Source organism: Aphis gossypii, chromosome 1 (genome assembly GCF_020184175.1).
Source record: "Aphis gossypii isolate Hap1 chromosome 1, ASM2018417v2, whole genome shotgun sequence".
NCBI classification, from domain to species: Eukaryota; Metazoa; Arthropoda; class Insecta; order Hemiptera; family Aphididae; genus Aphis; species Aphis gossypii.
Window position 1 is genome coordinate 28,183,873 of NC_065530.1, and position 25,525 is coordinate 28,209,397.

General features: G+C 26.6%; 1 protein-coding gene across 3 annotated transcripts in view; it reads right to left on the minus strand.

Moving 5' to 3' along the window:
• LOC114121609 (ankyrin repeat and fibronectin type-III domain-containing protein 1) overlaps nt 1–25,525 on the minus strand; it is a 145,986-nt gene that overhangs the window by 50,530 nt on the left and 69,931 nt on the right. For all 3 annotated transcript variants that reach the window (XM_050210639.1, XM_050210648.1, XM_050210636.1), the window contains one exon: nt 24,905–25,086. In XM_050210639.1, the coding sequence (XP_050066596.1) occupies nt 24,905–25,086 (182 nt within the window). The remainder of the gene's footprint in view (nt 1–24,904; nt 25,087–25,525) is intronic.

Below are 25,525 nucleotides of genomic sequence, written 5' to 3' on the forward strand. Positions count from 1 at the left end.
TTAACAATAACGTTCCAAACGAGTCCCATCCGCCGCTTATTAGCTATTACCTACTAATATGAACCGTTATATTCGCAAAACAATTATTTGGCGCTGAGATTGTTTACATTTTGCAGTGACTAGTAAGTGATACCAAAATGTTATACAATGGTATAATATATTTTCGTATATTAGAGGTTAGAATCTAATCACTCATCAAAACATTTTAAACTAGTTACCACTAACCATTAACTAATAAATATACACTAAATAACACTTGAACCACTTTATCACAATAACAAATTTAATACTATAAATTTCAAAATGATTTTTTTCCAGAAATCTCAGTTTTCGTTGCCACGTTAAAGTGTAAAGTAGCCATAATTTAATAATGATATTCTATAAACCCGTAGTACTCTGTAGCCATAATTTAATAATGGTATTCTATAAACTTGTGGTACTCTATGTCTCTATGTACCAGTGACTTCACTGGAATCATTAATATCATTCTAACATAAATTGTATAATTTTGGCGAGTGTCTGTAACCATATCTGTTATCTTATAAATGTATACAACCAAATAGTTTCGGCGTTGTCGTCTGAAAGTGCAATGTGCAGTGCAACGAAATTTCGTTAAAACGAGTCTCAAACAAGCTTTCATATCACCTCAAGCCTAACGAAACAGTGCGCCTGTTTCCCGATAATTATATACGCAATAGATTACTGGTTATTAGAAAAGGTAAGAATGTAGGATGCCAATAAGTCATCCAGATTATTAACGGATTCCTTGTAGGAATAACAATTTTACATGCCACTATATAATAGTGCTTATTTAGAATTATTTGTATTTAAGACGTATATTGTGTAGGTTTGAAAAATATCAAGTTCTACTGTTGTAAAATATTCACGTGACATATAAATATTAGATAATTAATTTAATAATTAATAATATATTAATACATTATCATAATATCATTTACATAGTATTTTATCCTTAATAATAATTTGTATAAGCCATTTATATCAAAGACCTGCAGCGTTATTAATTATTACAGGTATTATTTTGGCCGCTATGATGTTTAATTATTAATTAAATAATACATAGGGTACGAATTCGACGTTGTGAAATAAATGTATGCCATTTTATATAATACAATATTTGATAGGTAACAAAGATAGAAAAAAACGATTATTAATGAAGACATTAATGTTGTGAACTAGCGATAGGTATTCGGAAAAACTGAAAAACGTTATAATATTCCCTCATAAATGATTGGTTTTAACGTGTTGCAATTTTTCAATATGGTTTTTTTTTTTCAACTGGCCGAAACGTTCTTGACTGGTACAGGTAGGTAGGTTATTCCTATACAACAACAATAAACAACTTTTCTGTTGTCGTCTGAAACGCTCTGTACAATATCTGTAGTGACGTAGACGCATTGCAGGCGGTTGTACAAAAGAGATATCCGTCTAGACGTCCTCCGCCTTCACCTACTTGTATGCATATGTACCTATGCAGTCCGTCCAGACGTAGTGTGTTTGTGCGTGTGTTTGTGCACGTATGTTTATATGTGTGTTTGGTAGGTACCTCGGATTAGGGGTCATCGCGCCCGAATCCGTTTATTTTACGTACATGTATGTACAAAAAAAAAAAAATCATAAATAAACGTACACACAAGACGAAAGAAATTCATCTTCCAAATGACTGACGAGTCTTGTATTGGTGGGACTTGTCGCCCGAGGACTCGTCTGGGTCACACGCGATTCGGGGGGAACGCCGCGACGGTAGTTACGCGTGGGTAATGTTATTATATATAGGTACACATACTAATTCCAATTTTACTTCGAATACGTTTACATTATACTATATTTCAATCGTGTTCAATGTTCATTAAATAATACGTTTATGTTTAATGTTACATCGAAGTTCCACAATGAATCGAAACGTTCGAATGTAATTTTTTGATTATTTTTAAATTATATAGATAGAGATCTTTAAATTCGAGTAAAAAAAAAAAAAATCATAATACCTAATAATAAAATATTTTAAAACTTTCACACAAGAATATAATAATTTGACTGTAATTTGTCTAAATATAAATATAATAATATAATAAAGAACACCCATCATTTTAATATATTTATAGTAACTAATTGACATCAATCTGAAAACCTACTTTAAAAATGTTGTATATAAAGTTTGCTTTAAAAAAATAGATGGTCAATGAAAATTTGATTACATAGTTTATGGTCTTGTAGGATTTTACAAAAAGAAGTCAACTATATTATAAAATATAAATATAAATGGTAAGGAATGATTTAACCCGATATTATAATTTTTAAATAATTTTTCTATATAACATTATTATACGATATTTAGGGTATTGATTTATATTTTTAAAAGAGCCTTTGTAAATTACGTCGGAGGCATCTCCGAGGATACATTTGAACGATTTATCGAACACTATTCCTGATGTTATAATATATGGCGTGTAGAATTGCATACCCAACTTATCTTTTTTTTATATCCAATAAATATTATACTTATAAATGGGATAAATACTTAAATGTACATTACTTAAAATTGATGTAATACAAAATCAATAATTGTATCATATTCAAAATATACAATAGTAAAACAAAGTCATAAATCCAAAGAAATGTAGATATATTAGAAAAAGAAATGCTTTGTTATATGGAACTAACTAATAAAATCTATTTATTTGTTATGCTTTAAAATAAAACTATAAAAAAATCAATTTATGTATAATATGGTAGGAACGAGGAAAGAACATTTTTCAGTTGAAATTCAAAAGTATTTCCATTCCATACCGTATAGATTTATGTTATATAGCATTAATGTTAGAAGGAATACAACGGAATTGTACCTTGACACATCATCATGAACAAGTTATTTACTTATTTGTCCATGATAATATTTTAATGCATTAACCAATTCAACCATTGTTAAAAGATATTTTATGATTTTCATACTGCAATAGCTATTTGCTTATTAGAAATAGAATTTATTTTGACAATTTTATTACAGTTTTAGTAAACTAAATAATAATGATGTTGTCTCTGATGATCAGCTATGGATAGATTGGTCCAGAAGTCTAATACTGGGGCCGGCTGAGAGGTAGGTTAGGTTAAATTTTAATAATTTTATACTATCTATTATTATTTATATTCGGTATTATAAAAACGTTAAAAAGGTATATATAGACATTAGACAGCTTTAAAATTATATGTATTTCAGAATAATTGTTTATTCTGTCTGCAGCTGATTTTTAGTATTTTTTTTCTGTAGTAAATATACTAGAATTAACAATAATATTTACAGTATTTATCCGAATAGAAATTTTTTTTTTAATTTCGTATCGAAATATAGTAAATAAAAAAATTTAATAATAGAAAAAAATGTAATACATACGTGTTTATTTTCTAAATAATAAACCTTAATTAACGTCTTCAGACATATTATTCGTTCATGATATTGAAAGTTGTTCATGGGTTCACGGCAATTTGACTAGATGTAGGTATAGTAAAATATTATTTTATACATCATACACACTAGACGGAGTCAAGACGTCCATTCTATTTTGATATTGTTAATTTATTCGTATTCCTTAAGGCTGAATAATTTTTTCATCCAATTGTAGGTTATACAATGTTATTAAACAACATTATGTAAAAATAATAGCTGCAGAAATAATATTTTAGCAAAGTAGGTTTTAAATAGTTTTGCAAATATTTGACCAACTTTAAAACTAAATATAAACTAATAAAATCACAATGAGGCCGTGTTTACGAGTGTTAGAAATAATAATAAATATTATATAAATAAATATAACCTTCCAAGCATAATTTTCACATGCTGTCATAGACGAGTAATGTATTCAACATAAAATAGTTTAATTTTACGTACCAACAATCATAATTTAAAAGGACACAACTAACCAAACAACAGTCGAATTTATGATAAACCAAAAAACTGAATTTTAAACGAAAACGTTGAATTTTTGCAACCCTTCGTGTAGTTAGTCTGTACGTGCGTGTAATTGCATTACACAGTCGTATATAGATACAGACGAATGCGCAATGTTTAGCATGCCATAAAACGTTTTGCAACTTAACCTGAAAAATATAAAGTATATCAGAAGAATTTATCATACACACATTCGCATGGAGCAGCACTTAATAAATGTTATAAGTTATAACACAATACTATATGTCTATATCTATATTATAGTATATATAATAATATAATATAAAACCTACAGTGCGTATACCTACGCCAATATAATATTATAAAATCCCATCGGAAATTAACCTTTTCGACCGTTGAAATCGAGACGCCCGAGTATGTGTAAAACTCGTTGTGTGTACCTACGTTTTAATTGTTCGCTCCGAGCGAAATATCCACTTGAGTCCCCCTTTTGGCCAGTATAAACGCATCGTGTCGTGCCTACGCAAATATCTATATCTATTATGTATATCTACACGTACACGTATTTATATGCAGATACCTACATACACAAGATATACATACACCTATATGTATACCGTATTATACCAGCTATATTATATAAATATTATTTATATCTATATTTCGTACCCGCAGTATATATTTAATAATATATATAAATACATAATAACAATATTAAAACGGTCCATTAGGTCTCTCTCGTCACGGTCACACGCGCGCGGGTCCTCCCGCGGTGGACCCGACGCTCGCGTGTGCAGCAACTGCAACAGCTGCTGCAGCTGCAGCCTGCAAGTACCAATATATACTATATACGTATATGATACTCCTTACGCGTATTATATTATTGTAATATGCATCAGGTATATTATATGGCACACATAAATTATATAGAGGTACTACGTATAAATTATTATAATATGTAATAATATTATTATTATTGTGATACGTGTGTCTATATATGACTCGGTCGCGACGTCAATGGCACCGTAAACGGCGATCGAGAGGACAACGACGAGTTGTGCAATTTCATCGCACCGTGGAATGGTAGTATAATAATAATAATAATAATCGTCTTCGCCGGCACATACGGCGCGCGCGCGCGTTCCGTCGCGGTCTGCACGCTGTACGAGCGTCGAACCTTTTGTCGCGTCGTCGTGCCGGATTTCTCTATAGTTACATATTATTATAAAGTAGTCGTCCTTATACATTAATATTTAATGTTCCTCGTCGTATCATATCGTCATCATACTACGCGTCGGTCTATACTAGTAATACTTATTCTGCAAAGCGTCTGTCGAGTATGCGGCTTGAGTCTGGGGGTAGCACTGGCGGTGGGGTAGGACGACTGTAAATACGCGACGACGAGTACGCTGACTATAGAGACAATGCGGTTTATTATATTATTTATGTGTATATATATATATATATAAACATCGGCGACAGAGGAGGTTTGTATGAGAGTGTGTGACGACGAGGAGAGGGCGTGCGGGAGACCTAGCGCGCGCATATTCGCGATCGATCGCCCCCGGGAGACCCGCACGCGCTTACGTGCGACAAAAACCAGTTTTCCTGGTGATCGGAACGTCACCGCCGCCGCCGCGACAACCGACACGCACACGCACACACGATCTTCTGTATATAAAGTGGAAACATTAAAAGTAAAAAAAAAAAAAAAAAACAGAAGAAAACGGGCACACCGGACGCCAATCAACGGACATTATTTTCACAAAGAGGAAGGAAAAAAAACACTACACTTAAGACCCAATCCGGTTGCATTGTGTGTGTACATACGGCTGCTGCCGTTGCTGTACGAGACATTCCTCCGGACGCACTGGTTATAACTTATAATGTCCGCCGCCGCCTCTGTCGTCACGGCCGTCGCCACAGTGCGTCGCGGGCGATGACGACGACAAAAAAAAGAAAAAACCTAGGGACAGGGTGACTACCCGGATTCTCAAAGCATATCTTGTGGTTTGGACTACCCCACCAATTCTAATACCCCCGAGACATGTTCGAGTTAAACTATTATTGTTATTATTATTATACTATTATATTGAGGCTGCAAAGTATACACAACTATCTTATGAGATATCAGTTGTTACTTATAGAGTTATTACATTATTTGTAATAATAATTTTGCCAATTTTGCAGTGCTCCTGTAGTGATATTTTTATCAACATAAAATAATATGTTTAGCGAGCATGCATTCATCTCATCTTAGCTATTTTAAGTAATGACTCGTGTGTGAGAGTCTATATATATATGCGTATACATGATCTTTTTCGCCAAATTTAATTCAACCGTCCGATAATATTATTATTCGATGTAATAGATTCCCCGAGAAGTGAAGTATTTAATGTATTGATTTTTACTATATTTGTATATGTGATTTGTTATGCGAGTAAAAACAGCGCTTATATAAAGTTTCGTATGGTACGTTTATAATACTTATACTCGTACATTGGAAATCTGCTTTCAATAACACTCAATAGAATTCGTTTTGCGATTTTTTTCAATATTTTTTCTAAGCATAAAAACTGTCGAAGAAATGTCAGCAAGCGTGGTTTCAAAAGTACCTCACTCATTTTTTGAATGCAATGATTTATTATACCGCTCATATTTTAATATCTCATGAACATACCACTATTCTACATTTAAGTGGGACAACCGAGTGCCTAATACCCTTAGATTCAGTTTGAATTTATTTATATTGCATTATTTAAAATTATTGATAAGATAACATTCAACGAGCTAGAATAAATTAGAGCGTTAAAGTCTTTATATTGGTTTCATGGTTTCGGAACTATGTTAAAAAACTACTTATGAAAGAAAACGTTTTTATCTCGATTTAGGGTAAAACTAAATATCTGGCTTTATCTTTTGGGGATTTTATTATTTGTGAGCAATTAATATATCTTATGATCATTCGTTGAAATGTCATCTTGAATCATACTTATCATATCATGTAATAAATATCATTATTATTCTATATTTAATGCAACCTAAATTTTACCGATGAATAATGATAGAGTGAATGAGAAAGAAATACTAATATTGTTGGTGGAAATGATCACATTTGTTATGACGTTATTATGATTAAAAAGTATAATTGTTTGCCTTTCTGTATAAATTTTCTTATTTTTAAGTTCAAGGATTATATTTAACTATAAAATTGCACAATAATTAAATCACAACATGTGTGTATAATGTACCTTATAATATATGTATATATATATAAATAAACGTATAAACGAGCGAGTATCGACCGTTTAATGAGAATCGATACCCGATTGGTTCACATACCGGTTTGAATTCAAACTGTCTGGTCGCAGACGTCTGCTATAGTTTCAAATTTGTCCGCCCCTGACCTAAATTATTTAGGTTACACGGTACACACAGTTGAACGACTTTTGTTTTTTTCTTTACGCAAATTTAAGAGAAATTACTGTTTGATCATGTTTTTAATGTTTTTAATTATTTCCTATTTTAAGGTCAACGATTGGCATTTAGTACTCTTAACAAAGGAATTCATTGTTTCATTAACCGAGTCTATGGTAAATCCCACGTGTGTCGAAGCTCAATACTTCGAGATATTAAAATTATAAATACATTTAAATAAATATTACAATAATACTAATATTAACATCAGTAAAATATTGAGTTGAATTTTTAATAATAAAGTAAATTATAGGAGCATTTATTTTAAACTTTTAATCACAATCAAATTTTAATTCTATTTTTATGGCTAGCGCGGTCTATTTACCAATTAATTTATTATGGGAAGAAGAAATTTATTTTGTTTGGTTTTCAATTGATTAATTACGATTTGTTTTTTCTAATAAATATTTTACTAGATATTTTATGTTTAAAGTTATCTACCAAAAATCTTAAATTATATAGGCATAATTAGTAAAATTGTTTGTAAATTACTATATAGCATTAATTTTGATTTTTGTTTATTTATGTATTTAAAATGTTTGATATAATAATTATAATTTATACATAATTATGAACCAAATGTGTTAAAATTATTTCATTTTTGTCAATCCATCAAATATTTACTGTATATTTAATTGAATTAGTGTACCAATCTCGAAGTGTATTTTAGTACCTGCCTTTTTTGAATTAAATAAATACAGGATACATTAGTTACACTAACTATAAGCTATAAATTCCTAGAAACCATAATTCCTATATACACAATAGTACATTTTATATAATCTGTGTATAATCTATGTGTCAAATATCAAATGTCATCATTTTGTTTACACAATACATATAACATAATAATATGAAATAACATTACTGTTGTTATATTTTACAAACTATTATTACGATTTACGAGTAGATATATCTAGTTATGATTGTCAAAAACAATATGGAACAAGAACTTCCCAAATAAAGTAACAATAAAATTAGTTAAATATTATAAATTCTTAGCGGAGTGATGAGTGTGTTGATTTTACACTGATGAATGTTTTTGGGGTAAGTGTATAATACATAATAAGTAGTTGAATAAATCTTCAACTTTAAGGGTTGTTTTTTTTTTTTACAGAAAAATATATTTAATTTGTTTTTTGAGAGATTGAATTTAAAAATTCTTAGTACTTTTCAAAGTAATCGAGAAAAACAAACAAAAAATTAAGAAAAAATGGAAATTTTTACGCGCAATCAGATTTTAACAAAATTGATTTTATTTTTATAGTTATAATTATTAATAACCATACGATTATAATTCTATACAAATAATATACATGAAATGTTATAATCATTTTTAATACATAATATAATTTTCAAAATATTTTGACTCTTTTTGAGCTATTTTATACATTTAAAAATTTTAATTTTAATTTATTTTATCATAAATGCTGAGAAGCTTTTATTTTCTTAAGCTTCTTTAAGCTTTGCGTTCTAAGCAAAAATACTTGAGAATTTATATTTACAATACTTTTTTATAAGTGTTTAAATTCTCAACAATTTCAAATTATTTTTTAATTTTTTTTTTTTATATTTAAAATTTGAAAATGTAATACAGGTATTCCACATAAGTTAAGGTTCATTATAATAAAAAAAAAGTTTACTGGTAAATCTTATTCATTTTTTTATGAGCATTTTAAGTTGGAAAGTGAGACATTTTTATAATGGATTTTCATCTTTGAAAAAATTAGAATACAGTAAAACATTATATAATGATTTATAAAATGTTTAATATACAATTAATCTAATAAATTGTTCATATTGATACAAAAAAATCTAAAAATATATTATTCTTATAGACGTTCCAAATTTTGACGAATTTATATATTTTTAAACGATGAATAACGATGTTAGTTATTTTGTTTTAATACAATAATATTGTGAGGACTTAAAGCTTTTATGTATATTATAAATTTCACTATATGTAATGGTATTTTAAAAATATGTAGATTAATTTTTAGTTATTACCCATTTATACCACGAACCTATTACACTGTTTTTTTGGTAATGAGTCAATACGACTCAAAAGTTAATAATAATAAAGTATAAACTATAAATATATACTATTAAAATAATTAAATATTAATAATATGACAAATGCATTGTTTTTATCAGAAATTGAATCAACCTACCATAATACTAATAGTAAAATAAATTACTAATTACTTTAATAGCAGTATTAAAAAATATAATGAAATATAATTAGTCATGTAAACTAACTGGCCTTCTTCGTTAAGAATCGTTTGTCGTATGAAATGATTTATTCTTAAATGCAAATTTAACACATCCATTATAGTAATCCACCTGAGACCTACTGAATAACAGTTTGGTACCTACTTGCACCCCTTTTTATAGTTTAATAAATACTGAAACGTGAAATTTATAATATTTTCCCAATTATCCTATCGAGATAAAAAAAAAAAAATAAAAATATAATTTTGATTAATAAAAAATGTACAACAATATTTTAAAATAGGTAAAAAATATTTATTATATTTTATTATATTAAATAGTTTGAGTCACCAAACTTTGTGTAAGGTATAAAAACGCTGGGTAGGTTAACTACAAAAAAATAAAAATGGAAAATTAAAAAAATAAGACAATATTACTATGACAAAACTATTGATTGTTGTTTGGAGCCATCAGCTGTTTAGAGCTTGCAGCGATGTAAGTATCAATAGGGTCGTTGTTTGTAATAAGACCAATGTAACACAATACGGAAAATACGTTATTGAAATTGGAAACTACTCAAAATGGAGATTACATGATTATTGTACGGATTTGACCAAGTACAGACCATTGGGAGTTATGAATTTGGATTGAGAATTATACGACTCGCACGAAGTTGGAGATGACTACATCACACTGGATGCGCCTCTGTTGAATAAATAAAAGTTCACTGTCAACAGGAAATACTTTGAAATAAATATGATAAGCTCGTAATATTTTGGGGCCGTCGTGATAATAGGTATACCATAGTACATGCAGTGATCGTTAGTAGACGAAGCATACGTGATAGACAATCCGATACTGACCGTAAGGCTAAAATTTGTTTATGCTATCTCTTAGCTCTCAGAGTAATACCAGACGATGACATTTAACTACGACTTAGTCAACTATGTTGCGAAATTATAGTTGTTAGAGTTTAAAAGTCTCGTTGGAAATTAGAAAAGTAGACTCGATGAGGGGAAAGCACTTTTCGCCATTATCTGCAGTGTGTATATGGAGTGCACAGAAAATTCAAGATGCTGAACAGTTCTCGTTGATTATACATATCATATTAAAAACATTTCAGAACTTCAATCGTCTAAATCTATAATATACGTTGATATAAATGATATTAAGATGCAGAAAGTTAAATAGTGTAATAATTTCCATGTGACACCGACTTAACTCGAGTTTTTAAACGCCTGACCGATGCTTTACTACGAGCGGTCACTATACGAAGATAGTTGAACAGTAAATTAATCGATAATAAGACAGTGATTTTTCCGCGCATAGCTGTAGACAAGCTATCGATGTTGTTTTTCAGTAGTGAAGTTATCTGTACCAATAATATGTCCTACGGTATGATTAAAGAATTTAAGTTACTTGTAGAAAATAAAATGGTGGACATTACTAAAGCCCAGTTGTATTTGCCACCTATTCGTTTAGAAAACGTATCACAACAGTTGAAGTTCGTACGCGATTTAAAATGTTTGATGTCAATATGCTTCCGGACGTGACAGCCAGATATAATGGTGACGTGCTATAGAGCTAGCAACGAAAAAGGTCCAGACAAAATCAACAACAATATAGCAGTACAATAGCGAAACGGTCATTGTAAGCCGCTTCTATCTGCACTGAGGAGTAGACTCTTCAAGGTCGGAAAGAGGTGTGCTGCTGTTGTTACAATTAATGAGGGTAGTATACTGAAGGTAGGTACCGAAATTTAGTGAGCTCGAGTGATTCTGTGAGACGACGGACGAGTAGAAGGAACGAGAGACGCTTGAGGGGATGCTGACTGGTTCATCGATCCAAATAAATCTGTGACCAGTGTTTGCAGTAGTATATTTATACCCCCCGATACTGATAATCTATTTAATGTTTCAAATTATTAATCAAAAATCTTATTTTATTACTATGTATTTTTTTGTACAATGCATGTGTAACTTCTTTTTATGTAAGGCTTTAAAATTATTGACTGTTTTTATAAAAACGTTGTTTATAATTTATAGTTTTGTAGAAATTTTCGATTATTTGTCTACCTAATAAAAAGTATGCACAGTGTATAATTTTTAATTAAATTAACAATAACAAAATAACAAAATGTTTTTAATAATTTATTTAAAAATGTTTAAAACCTTAAAAACTTTATCAATAAATTTAAATCATAATAGAATTAATGTGTTGTATAAAATATGAACTCCAAAATATATATCATCTAATTCAATTTTTCGTATATAAGCTATGAAATTGTTAGAATATATTTGTACAAAATAATATGTATATTATAATTATAATAAACGTAGTTTGTTTTAGCTAACAATTTTTTTTTCATTATTCCAAAAACACCATCGTTAAACATACTTATTATTATAATGTCAACGCCCTATGACGTGATAAATTAAAAGGTACAAACAATTTTTAATTAAATTAAAAGTTGAATAATAAAGAAAATCTTAATTCCATTTTTTTTTAAATTTCAATATAATAACTAACAATTGATGTGTGCTATGATTTATTATGTATTTTACATATAACAGAATTAATTGGTTATGTTATGATAATTTGAATATGCAAGTATTAAATACATATTATTTTTGCATTTATAAAAAATAGTATAAAAGCTTAAATAAGTTTAAAACAACTAAAATACTATAGTTAATTGAACTAAAGAAATCATTTTGTGCCTAATAAATGTTGTGAATGATGTGACATTTATTCGCTTGATAAGATTTTAAAACAAAAATGTTAAATTCTTACAGTTATTGAGTAGAAAAATTGTTATGTATATTTATGAAACTTTTGTTTTGTATAAAAATGTAAATATCGTGGTTTAAAAAATGACTTCATAAATCTTGACACTATTATATAAGTTTTTAAAAGCTATATGAAGTTTTTAAATGTAAAAAACCAAGATAAACAATTTTTATGAAAAAGTTTTTAAGTTGAAAAATAAAGTTTATTAATTTATTTCAGATTTTTGAATAACTAATAATTATATAAGTAACTATATAATATTTTTATATACACCACTAATTATAATCAAATACCACTATATTATTAAAATATGGGTACGAATGTATACATAATAAACACATTCAAATAAAATTAATTTAATTATATAATACAATCATCGATAGGTTAGTTGTGGCATATTAAAAAAAATTAAAACAAAAATAAAGATAAATTATTTCATTATTCATAGTTAGTAATAAGTAATAACTAATAACTAATAGAAACCTTAACATTTTTTCATTATTGCGTGTAACATAATAGGTATTATGCTTTTTACTTAGGCACTCGATATTGATCCATATTATTTCTACATGAAATATTTCAAACCATGATAAGTTGTAGAAATGTAGACAACATTCTTAAAGTAATATTTCGATTAAGTAAAATAACAATGATAATACATTTTCAATGATGTTAGGGGTTTTTAAGTTGAGCATTGAGCACAGATGTTATTATAATATAATAACATCGACGCATGGCTTATATTAAATAAGAAGCTGGTGTCTCAAACGTAATAATAAAAGGTATCAAAATAAATACTCTTTTGAAAAAGCTTTATGCATTTACAAATTCTTCAATAATTTATTATTTCAAGTATAATCTTTTTTTTTTTTTTTAATTAACTATATATAATTACATAATATATTAATATTGTATATGCATATATAGGGGTGTCATTTGCGGTACGCAGGGTATACATTTGCGTACCTAAAATTCTAAATTGTAATTTTTGGCCCGCAAGGCGCATGCACATGGCCCGCTCGGCTACATCACAAAAAAAAATATTTATATAATTATATTAAAATAATAAATTAATATTATGTGAATATTAATTATTATGATAGTTAATAATTGAATGATTGATCACGTCTTTATAATCACAAAACAACCGTTGTATGATTTATTCTGTGCATATCTATTGTATCGCTTTATATTGTTCATTGTTTTTATTTAAATTTGACTGTTGAAGTTTTAATTTGTATTAAATTTAAACATTTATAGCTTTTGCACTGCTTACTGTTTGTATTATGTAATTTTACTTTATTTTAATTGTGTTAATAATTATTATTATACTACTATAATATCAATAATGTCAAATATGTCAAGAAAAAAATAAATAGTGACTTGCTCAATATTTATGCGTACCAAAAAAAAATTGAAATGACGCCCCTGAATTTGTATATATCTTTATACCGGAATAAAACTGATTTATTGGTTTCTGAAATATTATAGTCTAAATTTTTTGATTATCAGTGACCAAAAGTATCAACATTGGACTTTTTTTATAATCTAATATTTTTAGGAAAATGGGATCAAATCACCTTGCAAGGAATCGAAACCCGTAGATTATAACATCACTAATTAAACCTATATTATGTAATAGGTACTAATTATATAGAATCTATACAAATGGTTATATTATTTCGGTTTCATAAATCATTTTAGACAATAGATCAAAATCTAGTGATGACTGCTGTGGAATAATTACGTTTTTAGAACTGCACCCTGCATATTATATGCCTAATGCTATATTCCAAGAATGATGTATAATTATTTAATGTATAGATATTAGATATAGGTAGGTATATAATATTTAATTGTGGATTAAGTTTCATATGTATAGGATACATGTATGTATTATGATTTATGCTAATATGCATCGAAATAGATTCATCGATCATTTGATAAATCTTAATTAGAACGTAGATATTAAATGGGATTAATACCACAATATTTTATATTGGTGTACCTACCTCATGATTATAATAGTATTAAATTCTATAATACATATTAACATATTATTATAATGTATATATTGTGTACAATGTACATCAACTTTTAGTTACACCAATGTGAAGCTAGTATCTTATAAGTCAGTCAAAATGAAAAGTTTGCTCTACCTCTGAAAATGAAAAATAAATTATAAACTATGTAATCATAATGTGAGTAATATACTAGATAGGTATTGAGTTTGGAATTAAAATACCTGAATAATATTATTTTATGTCAAGCCGAATTACACTATAACATGTTATAAAATAATAAAAATAGTGAAAATTGAGACTTAAGAATTATTAATTTTTATTGTGACATAATAAAAAACTCGATTTGTCATAAAACTAGTAGGTATTTAAATACATTTTTGAATTATTTTTAATCTATAATTTTAATTGCTACAGTTTGTCTTTCAATAAATCAATTTAGAACAAAAGTGAATTTTTCACAAACGCGTTTTCTCCAGACAAGAAATCCATCACAATCTATTCATAGATGACTTACATATCTTTTCTATACACTGTCTAAAATTCCTCGTGGCTGATATAAAATAAATCTGTATCATGACTTAAGGTTAACATTTTTTATATAACCATTTAGTTCTAAACTAAATGTTAGTTATGATTTGCTTCTTATTCTATTAACCTCAATTGCAAGTTCTCCAATATGGAGTTTTCTTACATCTATATACTATGAATAAATCTATGTAGACTATATATTTTGTTTCTTTAAAATTATACATAGAAATTTTTTCGATTATTAATTAATTATTTATATTATTTCTTGGGCCCCTACCGGCTCTACACGAGTGTCTTAGTGGGGATCAGTATTCTTGTTTTTGAGAAATTAAAAAATATTTATATCCTGTTTTTTAAATTATACTACAATTAATTAATTATTACTAGTCTGCAGACCTGCAGTAATCTTCTAATAATATTTAAACGATTAAAGAATTATTTTTACAGGTAATAAATGGCGATAAGTAGCTATATTTTATTATATTGATTAATTATAGGTATATGTTATGAATTACTTATAATAAAAACTGATGACATATTAGTATATTACAGACATCGAATAGTGAAATTTACTTAAGGAGTATTATAATGTTACATTTTAAAAAGTATTAATTAATTTTTTTTTTAATAATTAAAATGTTAATAATTTAACTACCAATCGTTTTTCTTTTTGAAACAGATTAGATTAATTTAAAAATATGTAAAGCTGTAAAGCTGTAAACATAAATCAAAAAAATAAGCAAATTTATTCTTTTTGTAATCTAAGCTGGAAAATTTTTATAAAAATAACAAAATATATTAATTTTTTAAGATATAAAAAGTTAGAAATGTTAAAATTGCATCTTTGTGGCGGGATAATTCCTATTAACGTGTAAATAAGATGTCAAAAATGATTGCGAAAAGTATCATTTAAAATGAATTGCTCGTAATTTAATATGGATTTATAAAACATAAATATTTAGACAAAAAATAATAAATTAAAGTTTTGAATTTTAATATTCAATGTTTATATTTTAGATATAGGATAAGGTATCAAAATATTTTACACTTGTGCATGCCTTACGTTTGTTACAATATGTATGTTGTATGTTCAATGTTGTTAATTCGTTAAATTTCATTATTATAAACAATACTTATAAGACAGTGACAGTCTGCGTGCATAGTTTAAGTCTATATAATTAGAATTAATAACAGAAAGTTATACACAATTTAAAAATAAATAATTACCGAATCGAACAAACTTCACAAATCAACTAAACAAAATATTCATTATATAATGTATTAATCTCATTGATATGTCATAAATTCATAATGTATTTGTTACCGATAATATTAATAATATTATAAACATTTTTTATTGCCTTTTACAATTTGATCATATACCAAATAGTTATTTTTACCTAGATACGTCATTTATAATTTTTTAAATCGAATGTCAAGTAGGTAGGTAATCCCTAACTGGTTGTATGTATATCGAACAACCTAGTTGTATTGCTGATAGTTCGTATCCTTTTTGACGCACATCATTACACATATTCAAAACGTTTGCGTATCAAAACTTTTTCGAACGTCACTGAACCCCTCATTACCAACACCATTATCCCTTTGAATACCTAACTATTTCAATGTTATATCTTACCAGAAGTTATTATAGGAACTGCTCGTTTCACGTGAAGTAAAATTTAAATTTATAACGGCTGGTCAATATTGATATAATAAATTATATTTAATTATTGTTCGAGAAACTGCGGTAGTAGTAATATTAATGTGTTTTATATCATATGCATTTTTAATAATAATTCGGATGAAATTTAGGTTAGTAAATACGAGTTTTAATCCTTTGTGTATTTGAACAGAACCAAAAGTAATTTCATCAACTACCCCTACAAACACAGTAAATTATTTTGTTTAACTAAAAACAACCGTAAACATACTACAAAACAAATGAAAAATAACAATTTATATAATAGAGTATAGACGGTTTAAAAATAGTCGTAGGAAATTAATTTGTTTACTTTTATTTGATAAAAATGTGATTTGAAACAAAAAATTGATTTAGCAAAAACGTAAGTTTGAAGCTCAAATAATTGTTATTAATTATTTCAATTCACACAAAACACAGTATCCTTTATAATATATTGTTAAATTTATTAGTCTACGGAATTTAAACACTAATGTATTATAACTAACTCGCAAAAAAAAATAATTTATTTCTTCACGACAGGATTTATATACAATGTGTTTACAAAGTATGGAAACCTTAATAATGGATACAATGTATAAAAAAAACTTTTTCATTTTTTTTTTCACTTTACACTAGGTATAGTGTACACTGCACGTATATACATATGTATAAGTAGATATACGCATATATTGTACCGTGTACAATGCGCACAATATACAAATACTCTCCTTTTACAATATTTTATCACCGTTCGTGGTCCTTTTTCTAGTAAGGGGTTTCCGCTATCTCCATCAATTTTATTTTTTCGGGTTACCTGTAACATATGTCCAACAACTTTACAACCTTTCTCAAAATCTCGATATTCACTCAGTTTGCCTTTTCTATATATTCTCACCATAGTTGTTTATGCTTTCAAGTGTATGTCCTCGGGTTGAAATATATTGTTGTGCGATCCTAAGTATATATTATTTAATATAGCGTATTAGTTTTGATAAAAATAAACGCCATTTTAAGTGCTATAAAATATTTAATTTAAAATATGGGTATCTACTTAAAATACTATCAACCGTATAATTCAAAATAAAAACTACATTACCATACATATATAAATTGGTTTGAATAATATTATAGTATTTTTTAAATTAACTAAAATCTTTATTATAAAATATTAGTAAAGACCTAATCATTTCAATTATAATCGGAAGCTTATACATAATGTTAGGCTATAAAGATCATACGTTTTTGTAGACTAAGTGTTTTGAAATTTTCATTTAATTAAAATATCGTATGGCTGTCGGCGAAAGAGTAAATTGCATATTAATATAACATTATATTATATTTGTTTTTTTTTTTACTTTGGAAGAATTTAGCTTATAATAATATGTCGAACACCTTTTTGTAAAAAAAATAAATACAGATTAAAATATAAGGTGTTATAAGTGCAAGTTACTTTGCTCTAAAGTCTTAGGATTTAAATTTATTCCAAATAATTTTTTATTGATATCAAACATTGTTCATTGCAATTTTATGATAAAAGTATGTGGTTGTTTTTTAATTTGTTCTCATTATTATTAAAAATGTTCTGAAACGTTTCGATTATAAATTCATTAGCTTGTCTCTAAGATAAACATTGTAATAAAGAGTTTTAACAAAAACATAAAAACTCATTACCTATCTAATTAATAATAATTACATTTGAATATAAATAAATTCATTTAAATAAAGGTAATAAATTATTAGAATATCGAATACATAATTTTAAAATAATTGATTCCATATTATCATTGCAATTTTAAGTTAAATAAATACTAAATTAATAAATAAAGTACATAAATTTATTATGACACGATTATAATTTATTCCAGAACAAACCCATTATATTGTTTCTGCTTAAATGTCGGATGTTTTACACATAGCTTAATATCATAATATTAACAATGTCTGCTAGTTTTACTTAAAAACAAACAAACATACAAATTTTACTAACAAACAGTTGTTTAATTTGAAATTCCATAAATCATAGAGAATGATTGTAATTTTGACACTCTGCAGACAAGGATTGATATATTGAATATAACAACTACATCCCAGAGGCTAGATACTATACTAATGAGTTCAATTCTCACATTAACTCAGTCATTTATTTATAACTAAAGTCGTGCCACTGATTAACGCAATAGTTAATTTTTTAACGCATTATGTTATTCTATTAACTAACGATTTTTGGAATCCATCATGAATTCTAATAATGATCTTCGGCTTAATTTTCTATTTCTCGTTCAAAAAAAATTATTAATTAGTTCAGTGTTAGTATATTTTATACTACGAATCAAAAATAGTTAATAATCTCATTACACATATCAAATATGCATGACAATAAGTATTTAGTAATGCACTCGCAGTGTTGGCATGTTTGAAATTCACTGCTAATTAATAATATAAGTAGAAACACATGTTTACAGAAAAATAACCTAACCCTAAATTTTATACTGCATCAAAATTGAGTCCAATAGTGCCGCACATATAGTAGTAAAATTCTATAAATTAAATCTCGTTATAGGTAAACTGTGGTATCTGTATACTGTATATACCTATATTATATATATATATATATATGTAAATTGTATAGTCAAAGACATAAATTAAAAAAATTAATGTAAACGACCAGTCGATTGAATGATATTAGAATATTTCCATTCAAATTAGACCGTATGCGATATGCCGATATCGACTAGGAAATAATGATGTTAATGCTCATTTTTTTTCAGTCAATAATGCGTTAATCAATATTTTCTAGGTAGTAGAAAATGGTGATAATTCCGGTCTTTTTTTTTTATCTAAAATCGGAAAAATGTTTATTGAATTTGCTTATTGAATTAGAAACAAGCCTGCTACGTAAAATCGATTTATCTAATCCATAAATAGACATTAACACTAACATGCTTTCGGGTTCTGCAATGTGTTGAAAATCGTACAATATATAAAGAAAAAAATATCCAACCATCGAGAACATCTATACAGACTATACTGTTGTAGTAGGTACACAATATAAATCGCGATAATGGACAACTTATTTGTTATAATATTTGTACACACGCACGCAAACTAGCAAATTACATAGCATGTATTTTATATGTATTATTATTATTTTGACAGTAAATAATAATATTAAGGTAATTACGTAGTCATAGTTGAAAATATATTAACAAAATATTTAATATTTACAACACTGCCTATATTGTTTGTTAATGGTATTTATGTTAATACCTATAAATCAATGAATGCAATTAATATGATGTAATAAACTGCAGTAACATATTAATATTATAATTATAATGTATCATTAATAGTTCTGTGTTCATCTGGAGTTTTTTATTCTATATTGATTTTTTATGTAAATTTATACATTAATATCTATCAGGATATGTACAATATAATTTAATTAAGTAGAACTATAATATGTATTTGTGTTTTTTACATACTATAAAAAATACTATTCAAAGTAAATACGTGTAAAAACAAAATTAAAAATCAAACAATTACTATTGTTTCGTATTCATTCATATTATATTTTTATAATACGTTGGAAAATTAATCTACCTTTTATCAATAAATAAAATATAAACCATTGGTATAATATTATTGATTGAATGTATCTTGAAATCTTAAAAATCGAACATTTTCTGTTACAATATTTATTAATTTAATTGTTTAACTGCTATAATTCCTGATAGAAACGTAAGACAATAAGATATAGTGTACACAGTAAATATATAGTATAGATACTAGATAGCAATTAAATACTACAGCATAATTAATAATAATATAACAAATAGAGAAAAACATAATTTATTGATTAATAATGCAATTTCTATAATATATTATGTTTTTATGATTTTTCCATACACATAGGTACAAATAAAAAAAATGTAGAAGAAACAAACTCTTTTCTGTATATTTAATGTTTGTGTAATAAATTATGTTTTGTCAGTGTGGATTTAGAACCAGACTAAATTATGTTAAATCATCGTGATAAAATCGTGTGTGGATTTATTTTTAATAAAAATATAAATTCCTAACGTTATTTTCGGATAAATGTATTCGTTACCCCGGTATACGTTGGATTTATTCTTATTACCCATCAACCGACATAAAAATTGAGTGAGAGATCTGATCATCTTAAACGAATGTTTGCTATCAACTCAACCGAAAGATTCATGTGCAATTTAAATTACCATTTAACCTATTTCTTGATTAATAGTTTCCAATGAATTTCATATATCAGAAGAAATAAATTTAGAGAAGAATAAGTAGAATGACACACAATCTAAAATTTATACACAGTGACGTTAAAACTTTTTAAATCCATGGATACTTATACTTCTTAATGATAGTTTGAATCATTTTACTTGTTATTTAAAATATGAAATTATTTGTAAATTTAAAACGGTTTTAATGTTAACATGTAAACGTATATAACTAATAAAGTCATAGGCGTGCGCAGGACTTAGTGGTAGGTGTTGCTGAAAATTATATACAATAAGTCAATATATATTATTATTTATTTGATTAATACAAAAATTTCATTTATTTTATATAATACGTCAGTAGGTACATATTATTCTTATTACAATTCTAGACGTCTTTTGCAATGTTTCTTATTTTGTAAATTTTAACTTCTACGTTACTAACTATTTTTAATTAGAAAAAAATAAAAATTGTGAGTGTTTGCAGCCCGCTGGTGTTGCTATAGCATACCTTGAAACACCCGTGTGTACGCCTATGAACAAAGTTACTATTTATCGTTTTTTCTAGTTGATTTAACTTAAACAGATAAGAGTTATACCAGTGATATCTGTATCATATAAGTGTATGGAATAATGCATATTATTTAAGCTTTTATATTATTCGGTAAATACTTTTTAGTTTTATTAAAATATATTATTTTATCAATTGAATCATTCATAATTATTTTTACAAACGAACATAATAATTTGATTGCTAGTTTTATAATGTATATTATATAATACTGTGTGTACTACATTGGAAATTAATGTTCATACATTCGTAGTATTAATTATTGTAAGCTGCGTATTCCTTGAATATAATATAATATTATTTTATATAAGTGTTATAACACAAAATAAATATAAAATCGAAAAGAAGTTTGACAAAATGGAAAAGTGCCTTTCAACTTGAACGAATTTCCATATTAATTCACGTTGTGAACACGATATCCTGCAAACCTTACTCTAATCACAACGATTGAAATGAAACGAGTATCAATATTGGATTAACTGTCTCATTTTATCAATATGTATTTATATGATATTAATATATTATATAATAATAGTTATAAGTTATAACACTTTTATATAAGAAAATGTTTAACGATAATGTTTCATCCATCATCTATGATTACTATTTTTTTTTCGTTATTCGTTATTATATTGCTTGAATATGATAAATAATAAAATATAAACATACTAAGATAAATACATACTGCGTATACATTTTTAATCAAATTAAATTCATTTATTGGTGCATAATATTTAGTAACATCAAACATAAACGTACTCAACCATATAGTAGGAAGGTGTGTTGCCATAATAAAATATGTACTCGTACCTACCTACTAAAATACTATTACTATTATGCGTATGTTTGATAAAATAAAAATTAATTTTCTTTTGTATGAAATGCTTTAACATATTATTGCTTCAACGCAATTTTTCAAAATAAATAAAGTAAAATGAAATAACGAATAAGGGTGTTCTCTGTCCACTTGTACACAAACATGATACAATGTTCAATTGACAATTACTTGTTAATTTGAATCTTATAAGGTCTCCTGGTGAAAACTTTTATTGTATTTCAAATCATTCTATTATTGTTAAGTATTTTCACGCTTCTGAGCAGTAATAAATTAACAGTCTTGTTAATCATTAATCATTATATACAATTTACATTTTTACAAGTGTAAAAAAAAAAAATTATAATAATAATAATATTGTAAAAAATATTTGCGTCATTGGATTTTCATATTGCAAACAAAATATGTATCCACGTATTCTTCATTACTACGCTACGAATATTCTAAATAAAATATTTGTTTTCAATATTTATAATAATATTCAAAACTATGTTTATTTCATGTATTTATATTGGCAACAATAATTTATTAACATTAAACGTATTTTGACATTTAGTGACGAAAGATAACTTCTGTATAATTACGCATTCTAATAAAACACGGAATAATATAATACGTATAGTTACAAAATATTTTAAGAAACGAAAGAATAATAGTAACTAAAATAAAATATTACAAGTATACTTACTATAAAAAAAACCATTTACAATAAATTATTATACCTAAAATGTCAACAGACTACAGTAGATACTTTAAGTATCTAATATACTTTTAGTCTATCGATGGAGTAGGTATTTTATTACAAATATTTGTAAATTAATCTTCAACGTCTATAATATACAACAACAATAATAAAATATATTATACTTAATTTAATAATAGATACAATGAGTAGTTATCTAAAAAAAATGGCTATTCTAATACTATTATAATGTTTTATACTAATAAACTTAAGAGTTTTTAGCGTTTAGACTCTACAACAATTAACTTTTCAATATTGATGAAGATTTTATGATGAATTATAATTTATAGGTAAGTAATATGCAATATAAATCTAGTGGAAGTATAATTTTATGTTTAACGTAGTATGATGAATGCACAAAGAGATGTAGTAATAAAAAAAAAAAGTAATAATAATAAAAGTTTTCATTTTGATGAATGTTTGGTATTTTCCGTGAGTTAATTTTTCTTTCAACTTTCGTTAAACTTTTAGTATAAAGTTTTGAACGGAAATTAACTAACGAACTGAATACAACAACGAAAACTGTGTTACTTATCTTTTAGCCTTAAATTGTTCATATTTCTAAACACCGATTATTCATATGGTAAATGTTGCATGCACAATGTATATATGTATTATATGTACTTTAAGTAGGTACTTAATATATAAGTTCTATTAAACAAAAACTGAAGTGCTTATTAATCTCTAGGTTCCTAAGTATTTATTATGAACGTAAAATAGGGACATAATAATTATGAGAATCTCCAATTTAAAATATATTTCATCGAATTAGAATGTTTTGAAATAAAAACATTCATAATATGATTAGCCGTTCAGAAAATCAATTATATTTTATTTTAAAACTATTATGCATAGTGAATAATCGTTAAAAAATATTTTGCTACATATCTTTTAACTTTTATATTATAACGATGTTAAAAATAGCTGTCAACTCATATTATATATATTACATCGAAACATTATTGACATAAAAAAACATAATATGAAATACTAGGCAACATATAATTTTGTTGGTTGGGTTTTATTTTTTTTGAGTTAACAATATTGCACCACACTCAATAAAGGTCAAATGCTAGCTAGTGCTAACATTTAGCAGGTATAGGGTATTTAGTATGTATTTAGTAAAGGATCTAAGTTCACAATATGATTCAGTAAACTAAAATACCATAGGGAATTTGTCATTGGAACGTATTATTGTTCTAAAACATTATAGTATGGCAGGTAGATGAAATACATAAGTTATTTAGTAAAGTAAATTTTAAAATAATATCTACGAGTGGTATCATCACTATATGTGAATGTACTAATAGTATTTTTAGTGTATGTTATTTGTTCTTTTCATACTCGAGAGCAATTGTTTCTTTTTTAACGATAGTAGTACCCAGTCATATATATATATATAACATATTATTGTATATCTTGTTTTATATCTTATTATACATGTTTAACTTAAAATGTAAACTATTTAATTTATACTAATACGACATTAACGTCGTCCGTATTGTTTTCAACGTCGTACTCGACATTATATATAGTACGTTATAAAATAATTCGTATTTGTGTTAAATTTTCAAATCAAATTAATGGTACCAACTACATTTAGAAGTCTGAATGACTTGTATCAATTGTGTTTTTTTGTAAGAGTATATTTTTCAAAATACGATGTGTTGTGTACTCGTGGTATTATTAAAGAAATGTTCAAAACCACTTTAGTGGCTTGTTAGGCTCTAGCTGTAGGAATGAAAATTATAATCAATTGGTCAAAGGGACCGTGATGAGAACTATGTGGACAATGGGGAGGAACTATTCTCGAGAAATAAAAAAAAAAAAAAAAAACTTAAAATATAATATAACACAAAGCACTTACCGGGGCAGAATCGTCCTTTCACCTTTATGGACAATGGAGACGGTAACCTTCTCACCAAGTCAACACAATACGTGGACTCTACGATGCTGTCCGAAGACACTGACCTTGGGAACCATTCCAAAATGTCGTTCACATTTAATTTTTCTTCGTCGTTTTCTCCCTTTTCATCTTCTTCGTCTTCCCTGGGAACATAATTTCAATTATTATTTTAAATAGGTAATAACGTTTTTTCAACCGGTTTATCGAGCACAAACGTAATGACAAATCGATCCATTCCCTTAAGCTCTTTTTAAAACATCAATATTAATAAAATTGCACAGTATCGTCAACGTATACTTATTACACTCACATACTTTATATACATATATATATATATATATATAAAAAATATAGCGCATAATCAAGTAAGTAATCAATATTCAATATATGCTTTAAGTTTTACTACGAGTAGACGGATATTTGTTTTATTCATTTAGGATACGAAAACTCTTTTCGACAGGTAGTGTTATACTCTTTGTTGTGATAAATGGGAAAAGTTAAAAATAATATCGATTTTTATGCTGCATATTTAATACTACTTCCAACACAGTCTAATACTCTAATATCGCGTGACAACCCATA